The sequence below is a fragment of the Setaria viridis genome, unplaced genomic scaffold (assembly GCF_005286985.2).
Source record: "Setaria viridis unplaced genomic scaffold, Setaria_viridis_v4.0 scaffold_308, whole genome shotgun sequence".
NCBI classification, from domain to species: domain Eukaryota; kingdom Viridiplantae; phylum Streptophyta; class Magnoliopsida; order Poales; family Poaceae; genus Setaria; species Setaria viridis.
This window is the reverse complement of record NW_027255884.1, coordinates 20989-32725: the sequence shown is the minus strand read 5'-3', so window position 1 is coordinate 32725 and position 11737 is coordinate 20989. Positions and strand designations below refer to the sequence as shown.

Sequence of the window (11737 nt, the reverse complement as noted above, 5' to 3'; positions counted from 1 at the left end):
AAGAAGACTACCCCGCCAGAGCATACATACCCACACTACCTAAATGCCTAGATCTCTCGATGCATCACGGCTTCGAAAGCAAATAAGTAGACAAGGGGCCTAGACACAAACAAGGGGGGGCGATGCGAATGGAAGCGCAATCCGGTAAAATAACAAACCTAGGTTTCCCGCTTCCGATTACTAAAGTGCTAAACCTACCTCACCAGGGTGCACTCGATATCTATCAGCTCCATAGGATGTATAGGGTTCTCTTCCTCTCATGTTTACGCTAGGGGATGATTCTACTCGTTCATCGCTTGCCTACGCTATCCTATCCCTCTTTCATTCTCCTACGCCGTCTCCGTGTAAAAGCAAACTCTCCAAATTTATGACCAACCTTTTCTACTCACCCGAGAATTGCATTTCCGTACGATTCGTGCTAATATTGGCATTCTCGGGGCCATAGAATGGAAGAGATAATGAAATTTATTAGGTTTTGAACTTCTACTTTCGTTTAGAATTTAGGCATTATTTTTCCCCTTGCTTCCGAAAAAATAGTCAAGAAACACTAATGGCAACCCTTCGAGTCTCCTCTCATCTCTTTCCTTTTATGATGTGTTAGTGTGTGTATGTACTTTCTGTTCAATCCAGTCGCTCCAGATCTGCCTGAGACAAAGCCTATAAGATCATTATTAAGTAATGAATTTGCAAATAGAGAACTATAGGAATCAATCCAATTCTCGTTCTACAACAAGAAGAAGATCCATGAACTGGAACGGATGGAAGATAGCACTAGAAGTCAAAGAAATATTGAAAGGTGCGAAGCAATCACTTCGCAACAAATAGGTATGTATTACTTTGAGTTTATCGCGGAACTCCACTGGACACCGACCTCCTAAAACTGACCTCTCTGCTAATTCGAACCGAGGCTTACTGCCGCTTGGTACTATACTTCTTCCTGCCAGACTCTTTCAATACCCAGCCCTCTTAAGTGTTTTCAAACTTGGCTAGTTTCTTCGAGAATGGAAGCTTTGTCCTACGGCCTGCAAATTCTTCTGCTCCTAAAGGAAGTTTCTGACCCAGCTTTAGATGATAGAGGATTTGACAAAGAGACCTCTTCCTGCCATACTGATCGACTATTCTCTTGAAATGCCATCTCATCCTTCGGCCTAGCTTTTTCATTTCTTCCTTATTGGAGAATTCAAACTGTTTCAAAAGTTTGGTACTAAGTATATACCAACTTTCCTGGCTTCCCTAGAGGTTGTATTAAAGCCGGCTTGCCTAACAGCCTGCTCTTCTTTCCCAGACGTGCGAGACGGATTGTGGATTGAGTTTGAGTTCTTTTGCCGCTTGCGATTGATTAAGTTACATTACCTGCTGCACCGAGCATTGATTTGAACGAATTAATTACCAGACTTATTGGGGAGTGTGTACGACTTAGTGGAGTGTTTCCTTTTTAATAGAATCAGAGCAGAGGATTGAATCGCATGAATGGGTTGAGCATTTTCATAGATATACCCTTTTTCTTAGGCATCGATTCTAGGATTGAAGAAAGGGGAGATTTCCCACACTTTGAAAGATTCACCTATTGGGTGGGGCGTGTTTGAATTACCTACCCGGGATTTTTCATATTAACTGTAGCTAGGGAATTGACTGACTCTGATTAATATCTTTGTCTAGCATTTCCAAATTGCCTCAAGACTGATACAGATTTTACGGAGTTAATTACCACAGGGCGGCTTGCCCTAAGAGTATAGTTAAGTGGGTCAATTCCCAGAACAGACAGGGTTTAGTCAGTTCATTGACTAGTAAATGACTTGATCCACTCATTAGCATTGAGTGTTGTCTGTAATTTACTATATTATATAATGTAGTAGTGATGAGCACTTTTACCAGAAAGAGTTGACTGAGTTAATGGATTCGCTTGTTGGCTAATCTGAATCGACTTACTTAAGTGTGGTGTTACCAGGCTTGGAAAGAAAACTTCTTTATGTGTTTGATTTCCCTAATTTACTGGTTGGCCACTCAAATACCTGCCAAGCATTCCCAATCTCTGTTTTTGTCACACAATAAGATCCTATTTGTTTAGACTCGTTAGGTTTGGTCACCCATTACCTTGAGTGAGGCCAAAGGTGTACACCTCTTGAAAGGAGTTGAGTCCAAGCAGTTATCGATTTCTTTTACTAATTAAATCACTTCTTTTGATCTTGTGTGATTAGACTTGCCTGAACGAAGACCAAGGATGACTAATGCCCTTTGGCGGGGCAAAGAAAGCTTTCAACGGAGCAATTCGCTAATGTGGGAAAGAGATTTCGACTTCCCTTCGTTCTGGACAACGGGGGTATAAGAATTTGTCGACGAAGAAGCTTTTCAAGTAGAAGTAGGCTGAAATCACACTGTTCTTATCCCGGCATCTTACTTACTATTTTGAAAACTCTTTCCATGCTGGTTCTGAATCACAAGCAAGCCTAATAAGAGTTCTTTCAGCTCCTCTTTCTACTAAAGACTTTGCATTGCTTTGTAGTCAAAAGCCGTACCTATATGCTCCTTTTCCCTTTCTTGGGCATAGAGAAAGCAATACATTCTATTTGATTTCTTTTCCATACATGACTTTAGCCATATGGCTTGGTTTTCTGCTTCGTGCTTATGCATTATCATCCTAGAAGATGGTGAAATTTCTTCTTAGGAACTTTTATATTCGAACCCGGGAACGGGAATTTTATTTTGCCAAATCTAGCGGGGGATCCGCCTCAACCTGCAGACACACCGCCAGTTCTGCCAGATCCAGCAGGGGATCTGGCTCAACCCGCAGGTGCACCCCTTGTTCCTGCAGTGCAGCAGGTCCCTGCCATTTCTCACCCACCCCAGGTTTCATCGATACCGTCATCCCAGAATCAAGGGAGAAACGACAGAGGATCGAGTACGAGACGTAGCTGAGGAAGCAGGCAAGGGCGCGATTAAGGGCTGCTGCTCGTCTTTTTTCGAATGCCTCTGTTCTAACGGGTGCGGGTGCGATAGCTTTTGCTTTTAGCTGGGCGCCAGATGTCAGAAGGCAAGGCGTTTTTTTCCTGCTTTCTCGACAGCGTCCCTTTCACCCCATGTGAAAGTAGTAATAATTCTTTCTTTTCTTTAAGAAAGGGATCGGATGATTCTCATGGTTTAAAGAAGGAGTCAAAATGATGAGAGTGAGAGCACTGCCTGTGCAACCTAACTCTAGGTCCAATTTTGATAAATCGCGGGTGCCCAAAACACCTGTGACGCGTGCGACATGTGCGCGAAAAGTACTTTAGCAGATGTAGAGGTTCTCGAACTGCGAAACCAAAAGTCACGATAGAATGGTTTCTATCCGGACCACGAATCCGGAAAGCGCTGGTTCGATCCCAGCTCGTGAGAAGGGTGGTATGCTAGCAGAAAATAGAAAAGGCTAAAGAGAAGGGTATTTTCTGGGAGTAGTTTAACTTAGAATGGAATGCGTGAAGCATATAGCTTGCCAGAGAGTTTAAACTGTGTTATTGACTGGTTGGGTTCCTGAACTGGGTTCGTAGCTGACGCCAAACACAAAATCTTTCGATTGATCCCTTTTCTATTATCCAATACGGAGATTGACCCCTTTTCTATTATCCAATCCGGAGTTTGAACAACACCACCATCGGTGGTTCACTATGGATAAGAGGACAGCCATCGGGCATAAAAGGCTACATCTGCGATAATGAGATGGAGGGGTTCGAAAGCTATAAAAATGCTTACGAAGCACTGCCCTTTGACCCTGTGCTATGTTAGGAGAGAGGTGGAATGAAACCATATCTCATAGGTTTTTTAGGGGATGAAACTCCTACCACAACCCCTATCGAGATGGAGGCCTGATGAAGAAGATTACTCGTCTAGGAAAACTAGTTATGTAGGCAGTAGCCGTAGCGGTTGCTCGACCAAACCCGGTCAATAAAACAGATCCGGATCCTAGCGATCGAAAACGTATAAAGAAGTGCCTTCTCCTAGACTCCAAAGGCACGAACTACGGCTATGACCTATGAGCTAGGGGGCATCATCACGATCCTGCTCTTTATCCTTTCTTCTTATCCTCATCTTCCGAATCGTCAAGTGAGCAAGACTACATAATAAGAGAATGCGGGAATGGATCTGAAACTGATGGCTGACCGGCCTACACCCACCGAACCCTTAGCCCTTGCTTCAATTAGAGCAACATACGAATCCGCAGAAGCATCTAATAGCGATTCTGAGAATCAGTTCGGAATGAATGCTATACTTTTGATGTAATAGAAGAGAGGATTTCGAGGAACGGAAGCATAGAAAATCGATAAACAGAAATGAGTAGTTGACACGGGAGACTAATTGCTTCAGCCTAGTGCAGAGTTTTCTACAAGCCGAGTAAAGTGTTCCTTTTGCCAATAACAACCATTGCTAAAAGCAGGTGCCTTTCCCCAAGGATACCGTCAACCGATTAAACCTTTGCTAATGGTGGAATTGCCAAACCTTTGCCCTTGCCGAAAAAAGAAGCCAACTCCGATTCAATAATTACCTTTTCTTTTGTCTCTATCTTTGGACTGAATCAGAAGAAAAGCAAGGCTATCCTTCGTTGCACACCTAATGGAAAGCACTGGCCAGATGAAGGAAGCCGTCTACTAACCGGAATACTACAGCAGAGGACAAAACTAGGGACTTCGAAAAAAAAACGAGGATAGTTTCCCAGGTAGGGATACCGTTGTTCGAATTGAAAAAAGATACCTTTCCCCAGTAGGATTCGATTAGGGATACCGATAAGGAAGGGGTCTGGTGCTCAGGGGAGTACTAGCTCCTGCGTTAGCCTCAATCGAACCATTCGCCATTCGTAGTAGTTATGAGCTCGAGCTTGTGGAGATGTTAGTTGCCAACTCGAATTCATGTAATCCGGCTGGGAGCTGAATTGCCTACTTCCCCACTATTGTCTGTCCCGAAACTTTTTTATCCCTGGACCCTCTCTTGTTTACTAGCGAATCCGGTAAATACTTTATAAAGGAAAGGTATGTCATCACAAAACACAGGTTCAACTCGGAGACCCGTCCCGTAACCCTACTCCAGTCTCGCACATCCCATCCAGGCAAAGCAGTCTTCCCAAACTAACTAATTGTTGAATTAATACTTGCTATACTAATAGCTCTTCAATCTGTTTATTGCTGCTTCATTGTCCTTTCCCTTTGCTCTAGCGTTAGTCGCAGGAATCCCTCTTGCGTTAGTCGTAGTCATCTATTCGTAGAAATCGTAGGAAAGATCGTGGGAACCTACACCGTACCTTTCGTAGTCAATACGATTCAACCAAAGCCTTAGCCGAGGAAGGAACCGATCTGATTCCCGGAACCGAGGCAACCGAAACTGGTATCTCCACTACTGCCGTTACTGAACCGAGGACAAGGACAGCTACTGAACCGAGGACAAGGACAGCTGCCCCGCTGGGCGTAGATTTCATCCCGTTAGTGTGCATTGTTGAACCCAAAGACAAGTAGGGATTTTGATATTGATAGCTAAGGGGAGGTGGGGATACCTCTATTGAATCTATTGAATTTGTTTCATTCCGAGGTGCCGAAGCCGTTGATTCGAAACCTAGGATATTCCCTTTGATTTTGTTAGAGGAGCCTTTATCCGGATAGGAAGGTATGGTTGCTGGTATTAATCTAGCTAGTAGGAAGGAAGCCGTTAAATCCGATACTACCATTGAATGTATATACGAATCCCTTTTCGTAGCAAGGAAAAAGCCGAAACCTCGGAGCCTAATCCCGTAGAGGAACTACTTTCTATACTACATATCATGTGCTTTCCTAATGGTGGAATTGCCAAAGCTTTGGCCGGGTGGATCATTTCAGTACGAATACGGGGTATGGTATAAAAGATACCGGTTCTACTCCCTCCTAGCATAAGGGAAGCACTTCCGAGACAGCCTGTCCTTCTATTGAGCCTGATGTGGGTTCCGAGCATCATGATACGATAGATTTCATTGCTTTATACGCTGTAAAGGAGCTCGTACTGGCCAAGGAGCTCGTATTGGACCTAGGAAAAAGGGAGCTCTAGCGATGTTCTCTAGCGCTCGTTATCGTCATATCTCATATCAAAGCAATTGATTCGAATTGAATTGCACTTCTGCTCGTAACCACTACGAACCGGAAAGGAAGGAAGCTGCTTTAGAGGAGGGATGCCGTCAAAGGGGTATGCCGGATTTGGGCTTTGCTAAAGATAGCGGTTCAATATGTCATTTCCGAAACCGAGGATGGGTTCTTTTCTGGTAGCTAGGTAAAGGAACCTGATAGCATTAATTCAATTTCCCCAAAAGGCGGGTGCCGTTATAGGAACAGGATAGGAACACCTGTTGTTCGTATTGGTCCCGTTCCAGTGGGGGATAGCATTTTCCTTTGCTAGGTCCAATAATAGGAATAGGAATGAATATCTCTAGCTCGTCATATTCATAGCTCGGAAAAAAGGTATGCGTATACTATAATTGATAAATAGAATGTGGGAATACAAACATTTCTTATTTCCCTGGCCCGTGCCCCCGGAGGGCGTAGGATTTGGGGTAATCCTGGTTTTAAGCTCTTCTCTGAGCTTGGCTTTGTTCCCAATGCTATCAGCAGGAAATGAAGAGGGTGGCGGCGAGAGAAACCACTACATATACGAGTTGGTGGTATACAACTAGAAAATCCGAAAGATAGTACTCGCTCTTCCCTCCCTCGCTTCGGTAGTAGAGGAATCGCTCAAGCGTTAGTCGTAGGAAGATATTCGCTCTAGCTCATGATACATGTTTTATACGCGTAAAAGCACCCCCGGAGGGAGTAAACCAACATAGCGTACTAGTCCTTCCCAAAGCTTTAATTGAAATGGCGCAAGGGATAGGGGATTCAAATTCGTATTGGTTTGCTCGAGGAAGGTATAGTTGCTGGAATGAGGATTCGTCTTCCTAGTGAAAAGGCCGGGTGGACATTCCCGGTCTAGGGGTTGCCGTTGAAAACCTTACTATGTGCCGGGTGCATAATGAACAGCCTCACATACCTTCATTTCAGCCATCTCATCCCTGACTTGCATCTGTATCTATTGTCCATCTCTCTCGAATGTCCACTTCAGTGCCATTCTTTCTTCTTTTCCCCGAGCTGAGAAAAGAGCAGATCATGGTCCATTTGCCAGGGGAATTTCACTCTGGGTCTGAATAAGACTGAAAATGCTAGCCCAGCCGGCGCTTGAGGCGAGCAGCACAAGGGATGATGGTATGAAAGCCAGAAAGGAAGTATGTGTTGATTCAGGCATTGCTTGAGAGATGTTAAACCGAGGGGGCAGTGGCAAGGTCTCTTTCGTAGAGAGGGTAAGTTCTTGCTCCAGCATAAGCTTTTCTTGCACCATGTGACGGACTTTCATCCTTCTTCTTATGCACTTGCAACTCTGGAAACCTCTTTTATGAAAGACCAAGCTTCACCCTGACTAGGTATAAGAGATCCTTACACTCTCTCGCTAGCTTATCTACTAAGATAAGAAAGACCTACTGAATATTGCTTGGATAGCTACACCGAGTTTATCAAGATCAATACCAATGCTTCTTCTAATCCATCGTCTTTAAGAGCTGGCAAGGACTTTCTTTTAGCTACCGGCTCAAAGAAAAGAGATTAGCCGGGGGAAAGCGTGGTAATTCATTCATTTCAACCAGAAGGAAGGATCTGTCCCGATTCAAAATGACAAAACAAAGAGAAATAGGCACGGGTGAAGAAAGCAGACCTTGGTGAGAGGTTGAACTAATATGCATGTGAGCACAGTAGATGGGAACAAAGGCTCTCTCTGTTGTTCTTCCGTACGCTCGCCTGATAAGTCTTTTGGCTTAGCTATATGTAGACCCTGACGTGGATTGCTCCTTACCTAGCTCCCCATGCTAACTGCCGAATCTCCCTGGCTTGCAGGGAACATAATCCGTTAATTACCTTGCTTAGGATGGCTGCCGTAAACCATATCAACTTCCCATGAGGTGTGGGTCCTGATATGGAAACGTGAGCTACTTGGACTCAGGGAATTTTAAGCTGCATGCTGCTTGTACATTCTATTCGTAACAAAACAGCAGAGACGTGATCCTTTCGCTCAGGCCTCAGGTTGGTTTGCGTCCTGCATGCGGATCATGTACTTCTCCTTTGAATCATCGTATCTCCTCATCTGCTTATCTCTTCATTTGAATTATTTTATCTCGTCAACCTGTTCAAATATAACTCCAGTAATTTGATATTGGTTGATACTACCTTCCAGTTTACAAGCGCTGGTCTGGGTCATGTAGTGGAGAATCGAGATGCCATGTAGAACAAAGAGGCGCTGGTCTGGGCATATTTACAAGCGAACCCGCTCTATGACGGCTATGTTACATGCACACCCCCATTTTGAAGGCTTAGTTACACGTATAAGAGTCTGCTTGCTCTCATGTTTAGCTGTGTACCCATTTTGAGGCTTTACTCTTTCATGATGGAACGAGGAGCAGGAGTTGATTTGAGGTAGCGGATTAAGTAGTGATGGGCAACCTCAAGTTGACTTGTTTCATAGGGTAGAAGCTTGAGTTGATTTGCGGCAGCAGCGGCAAGCTTGTGTCGACTGCAGACAACTTGAATCCGTTAGCAACGGTAGTGCGAAGCAGCTTGAACTGAAACTAGCTACCATTGTATCGATTCTAGCTACCATTGTTGCGGTTGGTGCTATTTCTTCTCTTGGAGGCTGGGCTATTAAGATTAGGGTGTAAGCGAAGGAACTGTTGGGCTGCGAGTGAGCGCTACTTCAATAGGTCGAGGGGTCGGTAGGTAGTCATTTTTCCTGTAGTACCTGTACCCTTTTTAAGCCAGACATCTTCCCGCATCTAAACCAGTAGCAGAAGCCCTAGCATGATAAGATCTTATTAGAGCTACTATGATATTCTCATATCAAATTATCATTATAGAAAGTGCTTTCTAATTGACTGTTATTAGAAGCACACATGTGCTAGAATAGCAATTTACAGTAGCTAGTCTAGTAAACTCATAGTACGCGGAACAACTTTCTTATCAAACTTCCCCCTAAATCGTCAGCTATAGGCGAAAGAGTCTGCTGTCTGAGCTAAAGGCAATCAAGGAAGCCGAGTAGGGAAGAGCTGAGGAAACAGAGATAATCGAGTAATTAAGATTGTACTTTCTTTCGCCTCTAATTTATTTTTTATTTTATTTATATTTAATAGTAGATTCCAGTATCCGACCAGCTATTCTGAATGAATCAGATCTGTTTCTTTCTGATGACGCTGTTGAACAAATTGTGGATCAGGTACAGCGCATCCAGATGAAATGTTACTTTCTGTTTATTTCCTTCACAAAAAGTTGTCGCAGGTTTCATGTCGACTCTTGTGGCGCAAGAAGCGTTCACACTATGAGGTGGCCGACACATGGATTTATGCTAACTTCAGTTTTGACAGACATTCCAGCAAGCAGACTTCAATGGTGACGGGAAGATTGATCCTGATGAATGGAAAGCGTTCGCGAGTAAAAACCCAGCTTTGCTGAAGAACATGACTCTTCCATACTTTAAGTAAGTATATTTACATTTTTCAGTTTATAAACATGCTTGCCTTAATACTTTCAGGGTGACATTCCAATTACTTGCACAATAGTTTATCCCACACTGTGATGTGTTGTGCTCATACATTAATTTCCTATTCAGGGACATAACCATGGCATTCCCCAGCTTTGTTTTGAACTCTGGTGTTGGCGATTCAGAGTTGTAGCCTTGTAGCACCCTTGGATGCACTCCATGCTCTTTCTTAATATTGCTCATAAATGGGCATGGCCAAACTATGGGGACAGTGCTAGCTCAGGTTGCTAGACATCAGCACAAGTATCCGAGGTCTCAAGTCTCAGACATGCAGCAACCTCCCCTCGGTGCATATTATCATATAGAAAGAAACGTAGCTATTCCGTATCTAGTTTGTGTCTAGGTTTATTATTCAACTATGGAGATGAGGAATCAAATCAACGAGAAATACTATACTAGAACTATACTAGACTAGAAATTTCATCAACGGGAAATAAATGACTATACTATACTAGACTAGACTAGAAATTTCTAGTAGCGAAGGAAAAGCGTGAAACAATGTCATGTCGCGACTCGACATGTTAGAAGGAGCTAAATCAATAGGTGCCGGAGCTGCTACAATTGCTTTAGCGGGAGCTGCTGTCGGTATTGGAAACGTCCTCAGTTCTTCGATTCATTCCGTGGCGCGAAATCATCCTTCATTTCTAGAAATTATTCTGACCATTTTTCCTAGTGTCATTCCATTGTTCATTGCTACTAGTGTCATTCTTTTTTCTTTTGTTATTAAAAAAGCTAAGTTCCAATGTGTCTCCTCCTCTCTTTTTTTTGTTTTATTAAAATTCATTCCCTTTTTACAAATTTTCATTTTTGCTTTTATAGTCTTTTTTCGACTTATCCTCCCCGTAGGACAGGTTTTAGCCCATCTGACTTGTTGCTCCTCATTTCTTATATCTCTACCGCCAGAGATTCAAAACCCACAGGCTCTAGCTCATTTAGAAGGGCTAAACTTCTATCTGAGCCTTTACGAGCAGGATCCGGAGTGGGTTGCGTTCATTCAGCAGGAGCTGAATCACAACACCCCTCTGGAGGACATACCTGGGCGGCTAAGGCTCTTCCTAATGGAAGAAAGGACATCAAGTTTGAGGCTTGATCTAATTCAGGAGTTTATTTCACAGTACGCGAGGAACGAAGCCGTACTTCCCGTCGAGCCCTACCTTTTGGAGGGGGCGCTTCGTTCCTATTTAGATTTTCTTCGTTCCACTGATAATTTCTCCATTCTCCAGGCAGCTTATCAGGATCTGCGGGAGAATGAGGGAGGATCCGTTTTTTTTTCAGAGTCGCACAACCGTGATTTCCTGGAGGCCCAAAGCGCGAAAAGGACGTGGATAGAAGCGGAACGGAGATGGTTGTGTCAAGCAATGGAACAAGAAAAAGCAAGGCTCGAAAGAGCTGAATTCCAACATGCGCAACTAATCTTCCAATGGGAAGATCGACAGAGGGATAAGAATATTCATATTAATGATATGCCGCTTGGATCTGCAAATGACCAGGCGTGATCAGTCTCTTAGACAGTTTAAAAACCACTTTATCATACTTTAAAAGCAACAAGCACCTTTATGTGACCTAACAGGACTTTTGAATTAACTCAGTGATTTTGCAGACGGAGGAGAGGAAATGAAAGCAGAAGAAGTTATCGAAACTCGGAACCACATGTTCAATCTTTTTTTAGCGGTTTCCCCAGAGATCTTTCTCATTAACGCAACCTTCATTTTGCTCATTCATGGAGTTGTATTTAGTACCTCTAAGAAAGATGATTATCCACCGTTAGTTAGTAATGTGGGTTGGCTTGGATTACTTAGTGTTGCGCGCCTAGGAGGGCAGCGCGCTTGGGATGCGGAGGAGCTATTATCGCCCAGCTCCCTAACCTAATGCGGCCGGACCGCAGGGAACCTTAGCATGGGGGGACGTCCTAATCCTTTTGCCGCCGCAAGGCTGGCTAATCGTACGCAGCAGGAGCAAGGGAACTCCCCTGGTTCAGGAAGGCACATGAGTCCGAACGCTATTATGAATGTGCGACCGACACTACACTACGTAGGTACCTGTGCATGCAGGTGAGGCGTCGGTCGGTCCTAGAAACGGCGGCAGCTAGCGAGGAGTTAACGACCGGACGTGCTGCAACCTAGGGATCACCAGGCAGCTC

The 11737-nt window shown here is 44.0% G+C and overlaps 2 protein-coding genes across 2 annotated transcripts; both read left to right on the top strand.

The window, feature by feature from the left end:
• Positions 1-7177: 7177 nt before the first annotated feature.
• On the top strand, positions 7178-9730 carry LOC140221564 (calcineurin B-like protein 7). The gene is made up of 4 exons (XM_072291329.1): positions 7178-7223; positions 9194-9273; positions 9422-9534; positions 9667-9730. The coding sequence occupies exons 1-4, from the start codon at positions 7178-7180 to the stop codon at positions 9728-9730; spliced, it is 303 nt and encodes a 100-aa protein (XP_072147430.1).
• A 370-nt stretch (positions 9731-10100) lies between these two features.
• LOC140221563 (uncharacterized) lies at positions 10101-11230 on the top strand. The gene has a single exon (XM_072291327.1). It carries the CDS (start codon positions 10101-10103, stop codon positions 11091-11093), a length of 993 nt encoding a protein of 330 aa, XP_072147428.1. The 3' UTR covers positions 11094-11230.
• Positions 11231-11737: the final 507 nt, after the last annotated feature.